The sequence below is a fragment of the Tamandua tetradactyla genome, chromosome 20 (genome assembly GCF_023851605.1).
Source record: "Tamandua tetradactyla isolate mTamTet1 chromosome 20, mTamTet1.pri, whole genome shotgun sequence".
Lineage (NCBI taxonomy): Eukaryota > Metazoa > Chordata > Mammalia > Pilosa > Myrmecophagidae > Tamandua > Tamandua tetradactyla.
In genome coordinates, this window is record NC_135346.1 from 63,432,745 (window position 1) to 63,453,812 (window position 21,068).

Consider the following 21,068-nt stretch of genomic DNA (forward strand, 5'->3'; position numbering starts at 1 on the left):
CTGCTACAAGACACTGGAGACTAAAAGCAGTATCAATATAATGATTCAGCAGTCATACTCATTTACTAAATCCTATATTCTCTGTTTTAACTCCATCTTCTTCTTTGAAACTTCTCCCAATTTACAGGTATTTGGGCTATGCCCATCCTAAATTTTTCATATTGGAAAGGGGTGATATCATGTGATAGTGGTATGGAACTAGGTGATGTTCTGTCAAGGCTGGCCCCTCTAGGTTTCAGGACTTTTCTGGCCTAGGAACCCATCTGGAGGTTGTAGCTTTCTGGAAAGTAATCATAGTACATGGAACCTTTGAAGAGTCTCAGACAGAGTCCTAGGAATTCTTTAGGGTTGGCAGGAATGGTTTTGGCAAACCATGGTAATCAGCAATATCTAGCTGAAGTTTGCATAAGAATAGCCTCCAGAATGGCTCTGGATTCTATTTGAACTCTTAGCCACTGATACCTTATTTTATTACATTACTTTCCCTCCATTTGGTCAGAAGGTGTTGTCAATCTCACAGTGCGAGGGCCAGGCTCATCGCTGGGAACCATGTACCACGTTCCTAGGGAGACTTTCACCTCTAGATGTCATATCCCATGTAGGGGGCAGGGTAATGACTTTACTTGCAGAGTTGGGCTTGGAGAGAAAGAGGCCACATCTGAGCAATGAAAGAGGTCTTCTGGAAGTTACTCTTAGGCATAACCATAGGTAGGCTTAGCTTCACTGCTACATAAATAACTTCACAAAAGCAAGCCTTAAAATTGAGGGCTTGGCCTATTGACTTGTAAGTCCCTAATTTCTGAGACAGTATCAGGGGTTTCCCCAGTGGTAAAGTTTAATAATTCCATATTTTCTCTCCAATCCCTCAAGGAACTTTGTCAATACTTTTTGATTACTTGCTCCACATACTCTGGGATATATATGGCCATTTACATTAAGGTATACAGAATTACAAGCCCTCATCCTTATTCTGGACTTCCCATGTTTTGGTTGTTTAAATGATCTAGTGGACAAGTTGAGTTATATGATGTGCTACAGAAAATTTAGGTTTTAGACAAAATAAACCTCTCTTTCTTTGGTCTCAAAAAGTAGGTGAAGTTATAAAATATGGACAAATGTCCGCCATACTGCTGTATTCTGATTTACCTCAGTCCCAAACTGACTGATTTTGTTCTTATATCTAATTGAAGCCTGATCTCTTTTTCAATTTAACAGTTGTTGTACATGGTAATGTTGACTTTCAGACCTGCAGAACTCGTACTCTGAGTCTCAGGTATTGGAATTTTTATTTTGTTTTGTTTAATTATTTTTATTGAGAAATCTCCACACATACAAATCCAACTACATTATACAATTAAATGGCTCACAACATCATCACATAATTGTGTATTCTAAACATTAAAATATTTTTATTGAGAAATATCCACACACATACAGTCCAATCATATTATACAATGACACACAATAACATCACATAGTTCTGTATTCTTCACCATGATCATTTTTAGAACATTTGTATCACTCCAGAAAAAGGAATAGTAATTAAAAAAACTCATAGAACCCAAACACTTTACTTTTCCCCCTCACTGACGACCAGTATTTCAATTTAACAATTTTTTCCCTTTATCTCCCCTTATTATTTATCTTCATTTTTTTTTACTCATCTGTCCATATCCTGGATAAAAGGAGCATCAAACACAAGGTTTTCACAATCACATAGTCACACTGTAAAAAGATACATAATTATACAGTATTTTTCAAGGATCCAGGACACTGGAACACAGTTCAACAGTTTCAGGTACTTCCCACTAGGCATTTCAATACACCATAAACTAAAAAGTGTTATCTATATAATGCATAACAATAACCTCCAGGAAAACCTCTCAAATTTTTCTGAAATCTTTGTTACTGAGACTTTATTTTGTCTCATTTTTCTCTTCCCCCTTTTGGTCAAGTTTTTCTCATTCCCATGATTCCGAGCCCTGGCTCATCCCTGAGAGTCCTGCCCCATGTTGTCATAGAGATTTACACCCCTAGGAAGTCATGTCCCACACAGTGGGGAGGGCAGTGAGTTCACCTGCCAAGCTGATTTAAGAGAGAAAGGCCACATTTGAGCAACAAAAGAGGCTCTCTGGGGATGACTGTTAAGCCTAATTATCAAGGAGACTTAGATTCTCCTTTGCAGGAATACCCTTCACAGGGGTGGGCCCCAAGATTATTTGGGAGGTTTTTGATGACCTGAGTCAATCTTTTTACTTCTAATTTGTCTGTGAGGTCATTTATTTCTTCTAGAGTCAATATAGGTTGTTCCTGGGTTTCTAAATGTCTAACTGTTGGCATACAGCTGTTCATAGTACCCCTTTTATGATCCTTCTTATTACTGTGAGGTCAGTAAGTAACATCCCCCCTCTTAATCCTGATTTTATTCATTTGGATCTTCGCCATTTTTTCCTTTGTCAGTCTAGCTAGGGGCTTGTCAATTTTTTTTTTTTACTTTTAATACAATTTTATTGAGATATAGTATATATTCATATATAATATAATCATCCAAAGTGTACAATGGTTCATAGTATCATCATATAGCCAAACATTCACCATCTCAATAGATTTTTAAAAATTTACATTACTCCAAAAAAGTAAAAATAAGAATAAAAATAAAAATTAAAGTAAAAAAGAACATCCCATACCTCCAATATCCCCTTTTACTCATTTATTTTTGTCTTTTTTTTATTACTCATCTATCCATACATGGGAAAAAGAGAGTATCAGTTCACAAGGTTTTCACAACCACATGGTCATATCATAAAAGTGGTACAGTTATACCATCATCTTCAAGAATCAAAGCTACTGGATTACAGTTCAACAGTTTCAAGTATTCTCCTGTAGCTCCTCCAATTCACCAAAAACTGAAAAGGGAGCTCTATACACTACGTAAGAATAGCCTTCCGAGTGAGCTCTCAACTCTATCGGAAATCTCTCTGCCATTGAAACTTTGTTTCATTTTTCTTCCTCCTTTTGATTAAGAAGGGTTTCTTACTCTCAGGATGCCAGGGCCAGGCTCATCCCCCCGGAGTCCTGTCCCACGTTGCCAGGGAGATTTACAGCCCTGGGTGCCATGTTCCATGTAGGGGGAGGGCAGTATGTTCTTGTGGAGTTGGCTTAGAGAGAGAGGCCACATCTGAGCAACAAAATAGGTTCTCTGGTGGTGACTCTTAAGTATAATCATAATTAGGCTTACTTCTCTTCTGTAAGAATAAGTTTCCTAAGGATAAGTCACAAGATTGAGGGCCTGGCCCTTCAAATCAGCAGTCCCTAACGCTTGCAAGAATATCAAGTCTTCCCCAGGTGGGGAAGTTTAATATTTCAACCCTTTTCCCCAGTTCCTCAAGGGGACTTGGCAAATATTTTTTAATCTTCTGCCAGATTACTCCTGGATGTATCAGGGCATCAGACTAACCCATACAAACCAACAAGATCTGTCTCCCTTGTCAAGGTCCCATGCTATTATACTGTTCAAATAAGCTGACTATACAAGTTAAATTGGATAGTGTGCTATCAAAAATAAATTTTTTTTTTTTACCAAATAAACATCTCTTCCTTTGGTCTCATACAGAAGTTGAAGTTTTAAAACACAGTCAATATCATCCTTTACCCTTTAGCCTGATTTACCTTAGTCCTAACTAGATGTTTCATTCATATCTCTACCTGAAGTCTAATCTCTTTTTCAATTTTTTTTAACAGTTGCTGTATGGGGTAATTCTGACTTTCACAGCTGGAGAAATCTAGCTCTGAGTCTCAGGTGACAGACAGACACCTGAAGTTTCCAGGGAACAACCGGGTTATACATAAAAAGGTCAGCATCTCAGAATTTAGATATAAATATTTACAACTCCGGAACAGATATAACTTCTGTAAGAACTTACAATCTAGAGTGTTTACAATAGGCACTCCCCTGATAACCTGTGTTCTCTAATTCAACTGTCAGAGTTTGCACAGTATAGTTTAGTCCCTATCAGTAAAGTATCATATTTTGTCTTTTCCTTTCTGGCTCATCTCACTCAACATACTGTACTCAGGGTTCATCCAACTAGTTGCATGCCTCAAAACTTCATTCCCTCTTGCACTTGCTCAATACTTCACTGAATGCATATACCACAGGTCTCCCCTCCATTCTTCAGTCGATGCACTCTGAGGCCACCCCCTTCCACTGGAAATCACAAACACTGCTGCCATAAATACCAGTGCGCCAATGTCTATTCACGTCCCTGCTCTCAGTTCTTCTAAGTATACACCTAACAATGGGTTGCAGGATCATACAGCAAACCCCTTATCTAGTCTAGTCTCCTGTGAAGCCTCTTGTGTGTCAATTTTATCGATCTTTTCAAAACTCAACTTTTGGTCTTGTTAATTCTATTGTCTTTTTATTCTCAGTATCATCTATTTCTGCTCTAGTCTTTGTTACTTCTTTCATTCTGCTGGCTTTGGTATTAGTTTCCTGTTCCTTTTCTAGTTCCTCCAGGTGTGCAATTAGGTCTTTGATTTGAGCTCTTTCTTTTTTTTTTTTTTTTTATGTAAGCATTTGGGGCTATACATTTCCCTTTCAGCCCTACCTTCACTGCCTCCCATATGTTTTATTATTGTGTTTTCATTTTGCATTCATCTTGAGATACTAACTGAATTTCATCTTTGACCTACTGATTGTTCTCTGCCAGTTATTGATTTCCAGCTTCACTCCATTATGGTCAGAGAAAGTGCTCTGTATAATTTCAATCTTTTAAAATTTATTGAGATTTGTTTCGTGACCCAACATATGGTGTATCCTGGAGAACAATCCATGTGTACTTGAGAAGAACATATATTCTGTTGTTTTAGGGTGCAAAATTCTATACAAGTCTGTTAGGAATAGTTCATTTATCACATTATTCAGGTTCTCTGTTTCCTTATTGATGCTCTGTCTCAATGTTCTATTGATGAGAGTGGTTAACTAAAGTTTCCAGTTGTTATTTCAGAGACATCTATTTCTACCATCAGTTTTGCTAGTGTTTGCTTTGTGCTTTGGGGGCACCATGGTTAGGTTCATAAATGGTTAGGTTCAAAAATGATCCTTTCTTCTTCTTGGTAGATTGCTCCTTTTATTAATATATAGTGTCTTTTTTTGTCTCTTTTAACACTTTTGCATTTAAAGTCTATTTGGTTCCGTATTAGTATAGCTACTTCAGCTGTTTTTTGTTTACTATTTGCATGGAATATCTTTTTCCAACCTTTCACTTTCAACCTATTTGTTTTGGGTCTAAGGTGAGTCTCCTGTAGACAGCATATAGTTGGATCATGCTTTCTAATACATTCTGCCAACGTGAGTCTTTTGATTGGGGAGTTTAATCCATTAATATTCAGTATTATTACTGGAAAGGCAGTGTTTACTTCAGCAATTTTATACATTGTTTTTGTTTGTTTGTTTGTTTTTGCATGGGCAGTCATCGAGAATCGAACCCGGGTCTTCTGCATTACAAGCAAGAACTCTGCCTGTCGAGCCACCGTGGCCCACCCTACGTTGGTTTTTATAATGCCATATTTTGTCTTTTTCCCTTTTAGTAACTTATTCATAATCTTAACTTCTTCACACAACTCCAAGCCACAACAATCTCTTGTTTTTTACTTTCAACCTGCAGAACTTCCTTTATTATTTCTCATACAGTAGGTCCCTTATTAACAAAGCCTTTTGGTTTCTGTTTATCTGTGAAGATTTTAAACTCTCCCTCATTTTTGAAGGACAGTTTTGCTGGATAAAGAATTTGGGGCTGGGAGTTTTTCCTCTTTCAGTACCTTAAATATATCATGCCTCTGCCTCTGTCTCCACAGTTTCTGATGAGAAATCAGCACTTAGTCTTATTTCAGATCCCTTGTATATGAAAATGTTGTATTTCTTTTGCTTTCAGAATTCTCTTTATCTTTTGCAGTTGATATTCTCTTTAGTATGTGTCTCACAGTAGGTTAATCAGGATTTATTGTTTGGAGTATGCTGCAATTCTAGAACATGCATATTTATGGTCTTTCATAAGAGTTGGGAAATTTTCAGGCATTATTTCCTCAAATATTCTTTCTGCCTCTTTCTTCTGTTCCACTTCCAATATACTCACAAGGCATACATTTTGCACTTCATGCAGTCAGTCAAATCCCTGAGCCACTGCTCATTTTTTTCTATTGTTTTTCATTATCTGTTCTTCGGGCTGTACAATTTTAATTGCCCTTGTCTTCTAATTCACTTATTACTTCTTCTGCCAGTTCAAATATGCTGTTTTATTCCTCAAGTATATCTTAATCTCTTCTACTGTGCCTTTCATCTCCATGATTTGCTACTTTTCCATTTATCTTTTCAAATTCTTCTTTATGCTCACATATTGCTTTTCCTAATATAGTTTTTCTCTTTAGCCATATTTTCTTTCATCTCTTCATACTGATTTAGGAATTCGTTTGAACTTCTTTTATGAACTTCTTTTATAAGTTGTTCCAAATTCTATTTCTCCTCTCAAATTTAAACTAATTCCCTTGACTGGACCATACCTTCCTGTTTCTTAATATGGTTTCAAATTTTTTGCTGATGTTTCAGTATCTGATTACCTCAATGAGTTACCTCTGAAGATCAGTTTCTCTCTTTTATCTAGGGATTTATTGCTGATTGGCTTTGAGTCAAAACCCTTCTTTGATGTTTAGTCTGCCTTATCCTTATCCTTTAGAATAGCTCATGTTTAAGATTTTTTTCAGTTCTTCTTCATCTGATTCTTGCCCTAGATATGTGCACAATTTTTAAAAATCGTGATTTTTGTGTACTTCTTTCACCTCTAGGAGAAAGCTTTCTTTCCTCTGTTCCTTCTCTGGGGATCTTGATCTGTACTGTTTCTTTTGCCTCTATCTTTTTATACACTCCTTTGGTTGTCTCTGTCAGCTTTTTCTGGAGGGCAAATTCTGCAAAGGGGGCCAGAGAAGTTTATCCTAAATTAGCATTTTCCAATCAAAACAAGGCCAGGGAACCACAAAGAAGGCACAGATCAGCTCTAACATGCTCTGGGGAGGGAATAAAAAGGGTGCCAAAAGCCTCCTTGATAGCTCCCCAAGCTGAGATTCTCAGCAAATGCAGCCCCCTGTTAACTGTCTCTCCCTCCCCCAGGCTCAAGAAGCATTGTCTTTAAATTTCCACAGCTTCCACCCTTGTCCCAGGTAGGACTGAAACAATGGTTGCTGCTGCCTTTATCCTGGGCAGAATGAAACAATAATTCAGATTCAAATTCGCTAATTAAAAGCAGTGATCAGTGTGATTGGTTGTGTCCATCCTTGTTCCTGGGAAAGGATTCCTAAGTCCCTTTCTGCCACCAGTGAACCAGCCAGAATCTAGACCCCACAATGGCCTGCTGTGTGAGTGGGTGATGAGCACTGGTAGCTGCTGTGTAGAGAGAGGAATTCACTGTTAATCAGTTTCTTCCTCCTGCGCATCCCTGGATACTGTATCATGTTATCTGGGCCTTATGAGTTTCAGAATAGTTGTTCCAGACAGTTCCTCTCTGTTTAATACCCACAATCCAGGCATGATTCCTACCAGTTTTTAGTTGCCTTTTCTTCATTTCAGCATTTTCTTTGCCTGTTTTCCAGATTTCTGAGAAAGTTGGCTCTGACAGTTTTTGCCATTTCTTGGGGGAGATTTGGGGTTTATTACTCTGCAATCTTCCTGACATTGGCCCCCAGATCTTTTTTTTTAAGAAGTAGTGACCAGTCAGAATTCCCCACAAAATGGAAATTTTTTCTCTTTAATTTTTAAATTTTTAAATTTTCCCTTTATTGTGAACTATAACGTATACTCAAAAAAGCAATAAATTTCCAAGTACATTTTAACAAGTAGTTATAGAAGTTGGAGTTTGTTGCCAAGCCTGCTCTTGCCCCACTAGAGGCTGTCACAGACCTAGCTTTGGCAGCGCAGTATGAGATGACTTAGAGGTTGCTCAGACAATTGCTCTGCCAAATGAGGGAGAAAATGAAGCTAGAGTCCAGCATCAGAAGTCTAGTTTTATAGGCAATTGTCCAGTGAGGTCAGTGGTACAGCATGTTTGCCATTTTATTATACAGCTACAGAGAACATGTGCTTGATCCTTGGGATGTTAAAGGAGACAAATGGGCTTTGGAGTGAATGTGGCAGTTAAATAAATACTTTCGTGTTTTGGACCTGCCTATTTAGCTGTTTTGGAACACAGCGTCTCCTTTTTGAGTTTTAAATATAAGACTGTGTTCTAGTTTGCTAGCTGCCAGAATGCAACACACCAGAGACGGATAGGCTTTTAATAAAAAGGGATTTATTTCATTAGTTCTTCAGAGGAAAGGCAGCTAACTCAACTGAGGTTCTTTCTTACGTGGGAAGGCACAGGGTGATCTCTGCTGGCCTTCTCTCCAGGCCTCTGGGTTCCAACAACTTTTCCTGGGGTGATTTCTTTCTGTACCTCCAAAGGCCTGGGCTGAGCAGCCAGTGCTGAGATGAGGGATGCTGAGCTGCTTGGGCTGTGCTATGCTGTGCTCTCTCATTTAAGCACCAGCTAATTAAGTTAAACATTATTCATTGCAGCAGGCACACTTCCCAGCTGACTGCAGATGTAATCAGCAACAAATGAGGTGTACGTACCATTGGCTCATGTCCACAGCAACAGAACTAGGTACCTTCACCTGGCCAAGTTGACAACTGAATCTAACTACCACAGATTGCTACAGTCACAAAACTTAATATTCAGTGGTGAAGTCTTATTTGTTACTGTCATTCTCATTCTTTTTCATTTAGAAGCAGAATAAAGTTGTATTTCCAATATCTAAGCTAGTGAACTCACCCCTTATTTATAAGAATTTCAAAACCACTATTAGGGAAACTTGTGCCACACTATTCTTTTTTTTTAATTCAATTCTTTTTCACTAATTTAAAAAATATATATAACAACAAATACAAACATTCTTAACATATGATCATTTCATTCTACATGTATAATCAGTAATTCACAATATCATCACATAGTTGCATATTCAACATCATAATTTCTTAGAACATTTGCATCAATTCACAAAAAGAAATAAAAAAACAGAAAAAAATTCATACATACCATACCCCTTACCCTTCCCTTTCATTGATCACTAGCATTTCTATCTACTAAATTTACTTTAACATTTGTTCCCCCGATTACTTATTTTTATACCGTATGTTTTACCCATCTGCTGATAAGGTAGATAAAAGGAGCATCAGACACAAGGTTTTCACAATCACAAAGTCACACTGTGAAAGCTGTATCATTATACAATCATCTTCAAGAAACACGGCTACTGGAACACAGTTTTACATTTTCAGATAGTTCCCTCCAGCCTCTCTGTTGCGCCTTAACTAAAAAAATGATGGCTATTTAATGCGTAAGAATAACCTCCAGGATAACTTCTCAACTCTGTTTGGAATCTCTCAGCCACTGACACTTTATTTTGTCTCATTTCTCTCTTCCCCATTTTGGTCAAGGTTTTCTCAATCCCTTGGTGCTGAGTCCCAGCTCATTCTAGGATTTCTGTCCCACGTTGCCAGGAAGGTCCACACCCCTGGGAGTCATGTCACATGTAGACAGGGGGAGGGCAGTGAGTTTGCTTGTTGTGTTGGCTGGGGAGAGAGGCCGCATCTGAACAACAAAAGAGATTCTCCTGGGGGTGACTCTTAGGCCCAATTTTAAGGAGGCTTGACCTATCCTTTGTGGGGGTAAGTTTCTTAGGAACAAACCCCAAGATTGGGGATTCAGCCTAGTGCTTTGGTTGTCCCCACTGCTTGTGAGGATACCAAGAATTCTCCACTTGGGGAAGCTGAATTTTCCCCCTTTCTCACCATTCCCCAAAGGCGACTTTGCAAATACTTTTTTACTCACTGTTTAAATCACTCTAGGACTTACTGGGGCAATACTCTGGACAAACCTACAAAATCTTATACCCTACTCAAGGTTCCAAGTACTTATGGTGTTCAATTAAACTGTCCACATAAGTTATATTAGGAACTGCACTAGTCAAAATATAAATTTTGTACCAAATAAACATTTTTTGCTTTAGTCTCACACATAAGTTAAAATTTTAAAATATTAATTACCATCTATTTTTAACACCCTGCAATAATGACATTCCTTTGTTCTTTCTCATGCAAAAACATTTTTAAATTTGTACATTTAGTCACTATTATTATACACTCTAGGCATTCCTAGATTATACCATCTCAGTCTTTATCATCTATCTTTCTTTCAGATTTCATTTGTGTGCCATGTTATTCTTTAAATAGCCTTTGTTGTTATTAAATTCAAAATCTACTAGGTTAATCATCCCCTGTGTCTACATGTTATTTTTGTGTATTTAAAAGATATTCCACAAATTGGCAGGACATGAGAGTCAACAGTTTTCCATTTAGTAAGGAGTTTATCATCAGTGCAGCAAATCCAAAATAATACCCACCTGCCTTCATTTTGGCTAATGTCTAACCCATGGAAAAGTCTGTTGAAGATTTATACATAAGCTATCAAAATACAAACGATATGTGGTTTGCATACATAAAAAAATGAGATAATGGAAAAGATATTATGTTACTAATCCCAAGGTCAAGCTAGATATAAAGTGAATTACTATACCTGTCAGCCACATCCAGATCAGATTCAATCTTGTCTAGTCCTTTCATAATGTTATCAAATTGTTCACCTTGATGATGGAGGACTTTTGCTGTATCTTCCAAACGCCTCTGGGAACTTGCCATCAAACCAGTCAGTTCCTTCCCCTTGGTCATGGGGGAGGTCAATGCAGGAACAGTGGTTTCTGGTTGAGACAACAACAACTCTCTCCAGAAATGCTCAATGATGTTGAAGACAACATTCCGATTAGGTTGTAAGGAACTAAACCAGTGCTTAATATGGTTCTTTTCTAGGATGGTGATAGAACTGAAGAAAAAATGGGAAGCTTCTTTCTTGATTTCAATTATGCTAGAAAGGGGAAAACTGACAAGAATTTCTTCTGTTTTATTCGCCATAAATTTTAGTGAAAGAGAAGTTAATGAAAGTCTCCCAGGGACCCATCGCTTCTCAAGTTCTAAATAGTAGGAGCATGGCCAGGTGTGGATGCAGATATCTTTACTCATCTGTTTTCCGGATTGGTTTCCCACCAAGGTCACAACTTCAGCCTCTAAAAGAAAGGGGACAAAATAATGGGTAGGCAAAGCTGAAAATATAATTGTCACACCTAGAAATAGAAACACTATGTAATTGACAAATGAAAATATATCCTCTAACACCGTACTACACACTGAGCATGCCAAAGAACTCTTGAACTTGGCCTGTCCTATGTATTTGAGTAGTGAGTCTCACACTACCAAAGGTTCCAACATCAACTCTGTGACAGGCAGGATAATGTCACCATCCCAACTCAGCAGATGAAGAGGGTGAAGTCCAAGGTTCGGATTAGAACCCAAGTTTCCTAAATCTTGGACTCATGTGTCTTCCCTCTAGCAGAGGTTTTCAACCTGTCATCCCCAAATCTCCAGGTTCCTCAGAGCTCTGCATGAGATCCTGTCCTGCACCCATTACAGCAACCACATGTGCATCAGTATCTACAGCTAGACAGGTTTTGAAGGAAGATGTTTTAGTTTGCTAATGCTGCCAGAATGCAATATTCCAGAAATGAATGGCTTTTATAAAGGGGATTTATTAAGTTACAAGTTTACAGGTCTAAAGCCTTAAAAATGACCAAGCTAAGGTATCCAGAGAAAGATACCTTGACTCCGAAGAAAGGCAGAATGGCATCCAAGATTTCTCTGTTAGCTGGGAAGATACACGGCTGACATCTAGGTCCTTGCTCCTGGATCACTGTTTTGTGCTTCTAATTCCAGTGGCTTCCCCTCTAAGCATCTGCAGGCCTTCACTTAGCTTCTCTGACACAAAACTCTGGGATTTGGCTTGCTTAGCACCTCATGGGAAGGCACATGGCAATGTCGTCTACTGGGCTCCCTTTCTGGCTTCTGGTTTCAAACATCTCTCAGAGATCCTATGGGTCCTTCTGACATTTTTTCCTGCATCTTCAAACACCTGTGTCTGAGCTTTCTTCCTCCATGAGCTCTCTTAAAGACTCCAGTAAACTAATTCAGCTTTGAATGGGCAGAATCACATTTCCGTCTAATCAAAAAGGTCACAACTGGATGTGTTACATCTCTGTGGAAACAACCTAAACAACCTAAACAATCCCTACAATATTGGATCAGGATTAAAAGAACATGGCTGCCCACACAAGACTGGATTAGGATTAAAAGAACATGGCTTTTCTGGGGTACATAACAGTTTCAAACCAGCAACAGAAGGGTTGTGTAATTATAGGAAATCCTATAAACCACTTCTTTTCAGTGCTTCTTTTTAAAGTTTTGATGGTTAACTCATTCACAGATTCTTCACAGAAATACAATATTTTGACTATGATTTCTACTATCATTTTATATCCACAAGTTTTTAAACCAACAGCCCCCTTTTGAATATTTTATAAATTTAATTGCATAGGGAAAATAATTCTAAAGACTAAAACAATTTTTTCCCTTTTCCTAATCCTAATTATATATATATATATAAAACTGTATAACTATATGGCTATGTATATATGTATGTGTGCAGCATTTTATACATATATACACATACATACACCCATATAGTTCTATATGATCATAAGGAATGAAGGTATGCTATTCATATTTCTACATCTACATTTATCAACCCAGCTTGAAAAGTCATGAATCATGGATTTTAAACAGCCATATAGACCATTCAGTCTAACTATCTCATTGTATAGTTAAAGAATATAAGGTCAAGAAAGGATGATAACCTTGTATAAGATCAAACCACAAGTTTATGACTATAATAGGGCTAGAATTAGGCCAATATTCCTCCATATAGTGGTCCAATTGCAATATGGCATTCTCCCACTCTTCTCTCACACACACGCACACACTTACACATATGGTAACACTTCACTTATGAAAATAGAAACACAACTAGCAAATATTATCTCCTAAAACCCTAAAAAATGTGGGCTTTCCATAGAACAGACAGAGGTTAAAGATTCTCTGCATTCAGTCATTCTGTCAATAAGCATGCATCTCAGATGTCATGCTGAGATGCAAGTCTATAAGGGAGAAGACTGACATAGTTTCTGGCTCATGAAACTTAAGAACTGTATAGAATTCTATAATTTTTTCATTGAGTTACATGATAAAGAATCAGACTCTTCTATACAATTACTGTACCAGATATCACACCAAGCACTACAAGGCTAGATAAGCAACACAGAAAGGTAGCACTTGAAGATCTTGAATCAAAATGAGTTTATTAGTTTGTTAAGCTGCTAGAATGCAGTATACCAGAAATGGAACAGCTTTTATAAAGGGGAATTTAATAAGTTACAAGTTTACAATTCTAAGCCAAGGAAAAGTCTAAACTGAGGCATCTAAGAAAAGATACCTTAATTCAAGAAGGGTTGATGGGCCTGGAACACTTCTGTCAGCTGGGAAGGCATGAGGCTGGCATCTGCTGGTCCCTTGCTCCAGGTTCCATTGCTTTCAGTCTGTTCCTGTGGGGGTTCCTCACTTTGCTGCTCTAGGGCTGGTTTTCATCTCTCGGTTCTCTCCAGATTCTTACTTGCTCAACATCTCACAGGAAGGCACATGACGACATCTGCTGGGCTCCAAGCATCTCCTAACATCTGTGTCTCTGTTCTAAGCCCTCTCCAAAATGTTTCCTCTTTTAAAGGACTCCAGTAAACTAACCAAGACCCACCTGAAATGGGTAGGGTCATATCGCCATTTAATCAAAAGGTCACATTCAGTTGGAAGCACCACATCTAGAGACAATCTAATCAAAAGTTTCTGCCCTATAGTATTGAATTAGGATTAAAAGAAACACTGCTCCCACAAGATTAAAACATGACTTTTCTGTTTTAAGTGGCACAATGAGATTCCTAATTATATAAAGAACAAAGCAATTTGAGAGTAAGCAATATATCATAAATATAAAGTGAATGGATGCAAATAAAATCCCATAGCTTATAGAGGCCATTAGACATGGTAAGAGAATGAAGCAGGGCTTCCTTCTCAACTCTCAGACTAATTTGTGACTTTACCTTTGGTACTATGGTACTCCCAAAGCATCCTCCCACACTGTTACCACAAATCTTTCTAAAATGGAAAGAGCTCCATCTACCACTCAGCTATCTCCCTAAAACATACTTAATGCACTTATTACACAATAGGATAACCTATTTATTTGACTGGAAGTTCTTAGAGGGCAAGGGGCATGTTTTATTAATCATGCTAACTCAATGAATACTTTGGGTTGAATGAATGGGATAGACAGTCATGGTTCACAGTATTTATTTACCTGGGACCCTGAAGGACAATATTGCACCCTGCTGCTTGAAGTCTTAGTGACGACAGAATTAAATACTGTATGAAATAAACTAAATAGAATTGGTCTCAGTCAAATTAATCAGAGTGGCTGAAGGAGGATACACTTATATGGGAAAATTCACCAAAAACAAATAAGATACTGTAGAAACAAGGGCTGGGTATTGTTGGGAGGCAATTCTCTATGGTATTTCTATATACTCTGTGACAATTTTGGTTCCAGACTATCTTTTGGAAATAGTTATCTGTGCTGGGTTTAAAATTGTTATGTACTCTGAAAAGCTATGTTCTTTAATCCAATCTTGTGGGTGCAGACTTATTGTTGGTATGATCTTTTGATTAGTTTGTTTCCATGGAGATGTGATCAACACAATTGTGGATAGGAGATTATTTTCATAGAGATGTGGCCCCACCCATTCAAGCGGACTTAATTAGTTTGCTGGAGTCCTTAAAGGAGCTGATACAGAGAGCAGAAGCCTAGATGCAGACACCTAGACACAAACATTTGAATAGGCAAAAGGAGGATGCCCCAGGAGACACCAGAAGCCGAGAGAGCCATTTGAAACCAGAAACCTGGAGAGAAGGGCAGCAGATATTGCCATGTGAGAGAAACCTTGGACATGATTGGCCTTTCTTGAGTCAAGGTATCCACTTGCTGATGCCTTAATCTGGATATTTTCATGACCTTAGAATTGTAACTTGTAACTTAATAAAGCCTCATTTTTTCCCAGACATTATAAAAATTCATTTTAAATTTCAAAATTAAGATGACTCAAAAGAATATAGATAAGTGGGGAAAATGGGGGGAGGGGAATAGAGAAAACTTTCAAGCAGTATTTAAAGCTGAAGGACTAGTTGTACCATGTTCCAACAATAGCTCTTTTTTAAAAAAATTTTATTGTAAACAAACATATAAACATTCCTGACATGGTTACAATCAATGTCTCACAATATCATCACATAGTTGTGTATCATTACCATGATTATTTTTTTGAACACCTGCATCACTCCAGAAAAAGAAATAAAAAAGAAAAAATAAAAAATTCATACATGCCATACTCCTTACCCCCACTCATTGACCACTAGTATTTCAATCTACCCAATTAATTTTAACCTTTGTTCTCCCTACTATTTATTTCTTATCCATACTTTTTACTCATCTGTCCATATCATAGATAAAAGGAGCATCAGACACAAGGTTTTCACAATCATAACGTCATACTGCAAAAGCTATATCATTATACAATCATCTTCAAGAAATATGACTACTGGAACACAGCTCTACAGTTTCAGGAACTTCCCTCTAGCCACTCTAATACACTATAAACTAAAAAGGGGATATCTATATAATGCATAAGAATAACCTCCAAGATAACCTCTTGACTCTGAAATCTCTCAGACACTGACATTTTATTTTGTCTCAATTCTCTTTTCCCCCTTTTGGTCAAGAAGGTTTTCTCAGTTCCTTGATGCCAAGTCCCAACTCATTCCAGGATTTCTCTTCCACATTGCCAGGGAGATTTACACCCCTGGGAATCATGGCCCACATACAGGGGGCAGTGAGCAGAATGGCCATTAAGAAGGGGAATTTATTAAGTTACAAGTTTACAGTTCTAGGCTGTGAAAATGTCAAAATTAAAGCAACTCTATAAAAATGTCCAAATTAAGGGCCCAACAAGAGGTTACTTTCACTCAAGAAAGGCCAATGAAGTTCAGAGTTTCTCTCTAAAATGGAAAGGCCATGGCGAACAATATGGTGTCTGCTAGCTTTCTCTCTAGGCTTCTTGATTCATGAAGCTCCCCCATTCCTTCTTCATCTCCAAAGGTCTCTGGTTACGTGGGCTCTGTGGCTCTGAAGACTTTTCTAAAATACTTCTTCTTCTAAAAGATTTCATCAAACTAATCAAGACCCACCTAGAGTAGGTGGAGTCATATCTCCCTTTAATCGCATGTTAATAACCACAATTGAACGCATCACATCTCTGTGGAGATAATCTAATCAAGTTTCCAACCTACAATGGTGAATAGGGATTAAAAGAAATGGCTGCCTCCACAAGACGGATCAGAATTAAAACATGACTTTTCTAGGGTACATAATCCTTTCAAGCCAGTTGTATTTCAGCATCATTAACAAATTGAAATAGCATCTCCCTTCTGGTCACAGGGCAAATGTGTTTCCAGACTAAGATAATAAAGGTACTGTTTCCCTTGGGGGCATAGATTAGGCAGGTTTGCTGGCACCTCCCTTGGAGGGTTCCCTAAACTCAGGACTCCTTAGCTGTGGCACAAACCCTACTAGTATGCAGCATCGATCTTGGCCTCTGTATCATCTCCACGGGACTCTGTGTTTAAGGGGACTGATGCAAACATAAAGGTTGCTATGCCATCAGTAATAAAGTCCTCTGCCTCAACTGAGGAGCTTTGCTTCTTCCACAGCATCTATGAAACTGTGGCAGGTAAACTTTTAGCCTGCAAGGTGAGTAAAATCTTAGATCTTCAAAGTTCCCGACAGTAATGTGTACTACAAAGTCATTCTGCTTTAGGGTACAGATTTTTCATATTAGAATTTCTCTCTCTAATGAAACTTAGAATTTCTTTCTACTCTGGCCCTGCCATATTCTTCAAGGCTCTAAGGAGCATATACATTTAAAGATAAGCAAAAGTAAGATGCATATAAGTGCAGAGAAAAGGCAGAAAGTGTTAAACATTCTAAAAGAGACTGCTGAAGACTAAGACTATAGGGAAGGCAGGCCACTTTATAGGTTGAACTGTGTTCCCAACCCATCCATAACAATGTGTTACTATTGTTATGAATTCTATAAAACATTTACAAGGACTAACTGAGCTCATTTATTAACAAAGTGAAAAATTTACAGTTTTTCCTCGGATCCATTTCTTTTATGACTGCTAGCATATCATCACATCCAGAATCTGTTATTTGGTCTCACTCATTTTCACCATCTGATCAGAATTGGCTACAGACAACACCTAGCCACAAAACAAACACACACACATAATGATGAAGAAAAAGAGGATGAGAAGCAAAGAAAAATGGAAAACTATGTGACAATGTACCTAATACATGCAAAATTACGATACCAGAATGAAGCAAAAAACTCCATTCCATTACAGAAAATAATAAACTTAACTTTCATGCTATCTAGTTCAAATACTTCCCAAATATATTCTAGAACTTCTCTTAATCACAATAGAAATAGCAGACAAGTTTCCCAGATATGCACATTTACCAATCAACAATTGCTATTCAGCCCTACAAATGAGTCTAGTTCACCATTTTTACTAATCATTAAAACCTGAAATTAGGAAAAGCCTAAAATAACACTGTCATATTAAGTTTGAGAATTCTGTCATCATCATTAAAAAAAAATGTATCTAAAAGCATTCAGTAAAGTGAGACTTAAAAGCAATATAAATAAAAATGGTAGGGTTAGAAGAATCAGAGATAATCTAATCTAATTTACCATTTTATGGATGAAGGAGATAGAAACCCACTTTTACCCACATGCATCCTTTCTCCTACATGCATCATCAAATATTCTGCATAATATCAATTTTGATAAAGCTATAGTTTACTAATAGATCTGGATTTCCAAGGAGACACAATGCACACTGACGTACCAGAGGAGTACATATGTGAGACAGCACACATACATTTAAAGATCAGGAGAAGTAAGACCACACACAAGTACAAAAAAAAAAAAAAGGGCAGTAAGTGTTATGGGACATTCCAGAAGACATTGGTGAGGGTTAAGACTATATGAAAGGCAGGCCTCTTTAGAGCAAGGATTTAATGGTTGACAACTTCCTACTATCAGGCACTGTTCCAAACATTTCACATGACATCAGGTGGCCATCTGTTATGGCTTGTTCCCAAAAAAGATATGCTGAAGTCCTGACCCTAGTACCTTAGAACATGACCTTACTTGGAAATATCAGATAAAATTAGTTAAATTAAAATGAGATTATATTGGAGTAGGGTGGGCTCCAAATATGACTGGTACCCTTATAAGAAGAGGAGAGGAGATACAGAACACTACATGATAAGTAAGGTACAGACTGAAGTGCAAGCCAAGGAATGCCAAAGAAGGCTGGCCACCACCAGAAGCCAAGAAAGAGGCAAGGAACAGATTCTTCCCTAGAGACTTCAGAAGGAGCATGGCCCTCCTAACAACCTGATATCAGCCTTTTGGCCTCCAGAACAACGAAACAAATTTCTGTTGTTTTAAGCCACCCAGATTATAGAAATTTGTTATGGCAGCCATAACAAACTAAGACAGCATCATTATCCCCAGGTTACAGATGAAAACAATGAGGCTTATGTTGACTAGAAACTTGCCCAAGGAGACAGGAATCCAAGCAAGTCTAATAAAAATGTCTTCTCAGCCAGCACAGTTATGAATGCCAGCTCAAGGGAGAATCTCAAGATTAAAAACAAACTAATCAGGAGGTAATATGAGCAATATGGTAGAGAATAAAGTTCCAGACACTTGACTCTCTCCACAGAAATACTGAAAACAAGCACAAACTGTCAGAAACAATTTACAACAACCAGACAAACAAAAAAAAAGGCAAGTAAAAACGACAGGAAAGCTGTGTGGTCCTTTTACTTATCCTGGCCCTATCCCCACCCCAGCTCAATGGCACTGTATGAGACAGCCAGTAGCCTGCATTCCTGTGTGGATTGAGAGGGAGAAGAAATTAGCTGACTCACAATTTTAGCATGTATCTTTAACTCAATTTGGTGGCTCCCTGAACCTAAGGCACTCCACTGACCCAAAATACTCAACTCTGTTTCACCTAGCATAAATCTCAGCCAGAGAAGTGGCAGAAACTCTTGAAAGAACACCATAAGGGAATGATCAAACTACAGCTTCCTGAAGCCAAAGATTATGGTTGATACATACAGTTGAGAACCTGGGACCCAGGAACAAAAGTTGGAGAAAGAACTTCCTGGGGAATTAACACCAATTCTGCTCAAATTCTTACAAAAAAATTTAAGAGAAGGGAACACTACATAACTCATTCTATGAGGCCAATACCATCTGGACAACAGAGCCAGACATAAAAAAGACTACAAGAAGCCAAAATTACATACCCATTTCTTTATGAATACAGATGCATAAATATTCAACAAACACTTGCCAATCAAATCCAACAGCACATTAAAAGAATTGTATACTACAACTGAATGGGTTTTATTCCAGGTGTGTAAGCACGGTTCAACATAAGAAAATCAATTAGTGTAATATACCACACTGCATCAATAAATCAAAGCAGAAAAACCACATTATCATCCTGACACACTGAAGCTAGACTTGGGTAAACGGTTAGCTATATGAGGTTGAACTTAAATGTAAAGGAATGAATAGAAGAGTAAGCAGTTCATTAGCATGTCTATAAGTAATATTGCCATACTGACGGAAACATGACAAGAGTTAAGGGGAGGCCTGGATATTCTATTTGGTGAGGGTGTGTTTATCAGGAGCAATGAAATTGTCTAAAATTGAGAGTGTTGATGATTACACCACTAAGTGAGGATAATGTGAAACACGGACTGTTGACTTCGGACATTATACATGAGGCCCAATGGATGGAGGTGGCTGATAGATACACTGACTGAGAAGTAGATGGCAAACTGTGTATACATATGATCAAATATTGTGCTGCTATAAAAAGGAACAAAGTTATAAGGTACGCAATGATGTGAATGAACCTGTGGAAAATTGTGGGATGCAAAATAAGCCAGAAACAAAAGAGCAAATATTGTAGGGTCTCATTTAGAAAATTGGAGCCTAGATTGTAAACTCATAACAGTCACACTTAGTCTGGAGCTGTAAATGTTTTTTCTAGATTTTGAGAGGCTGCGCTGTATATGTAGAACCTGGTATTTCCCTGGAAATTTGGGTACTTTTGTGATACCTAAGACTCAGAGTTCTGGAGGTCTGAAAGTCAGCAATGCCACATACAACAACTGTTAAAGAAACTGAAAAAGAGATCAGGTCTCAATTAGAGATAAAACCACAAGTGGTCAGGCTGTAATTAAGGAAAATCAGAACTCAGGGATAAGACAGACATTGTCTGTTTTTTTTTTTTCCTTTAATTTTTTATTAATTAAAATAAATTATAAGAAAGAAACACAAACATTCCCAACACATACATTCAGCAATTCACAATATCATCACAGAGCTGCATATTCATCATCATGATCATTCATCATATCATTATACAATCATCATCAAGAAACGTGGCTACTGGAACACAGCTCTACATTTTTAGGCAGTTCCCTCCAGCCTCTCCATTACATCTTGGATAACAAGGTGATATCTATTTAATGCATAAGAATAACCTCCAGGATAACCTCTCCACTCTGTTTGGAATCTCTCAGCCATTGACACTTTGTCTCATTTCACTCTTCCCCCTTTTGGTCGAGAAGGTTTTCTCAATCCCTTGATGCTGGGTCTCAGCTCATTCTACAGTTTTTCTCAATCCCTTGAATGAGTCTCAGCTCATTCTGGGATTTCTGTCCCACGTTGCCAGAAAGGTCCACACCCCTGGGAGTCATGTCCCACGTAGACAGGGG

At 37.9% G+C, this 21,068-nt stretch overlaps 1 protein-coding gene across 9 annotated transcripts in view; it reads right to left on the reverse strand.

Moving 5' to 3' along the window:
* SNAP47 (synaptosome associated protein 47) overlaps positions 1-21,068 on the reverse strand; it is a 113,183-nt gene that overhangs the window by 53,217 nt on the left and 38,898 nt on the right. For 7 of the 9 annotated variants that reach the window (XM_077137940.1, XM_077137946.1, XM_077137943.1 and 4 more), the window contains one exon: positions 10,668-11,211. In XM_077137940.1, coding sequence (XP_076994055.1) covers positions 10,668-11,167 — 500 coding nt within the window. In that variant the 5' untranslated portion in view covers positions 11,168-11,211. Of the gene's footprint in view, positions 1-10,667; positions 11,212-13,526; positions 15,041-21,068 lie in introns of those variants that run through there. The other 2 variants (XM_077137941.1, XM_077137947.1) reach the window with 2 other exon arrangements.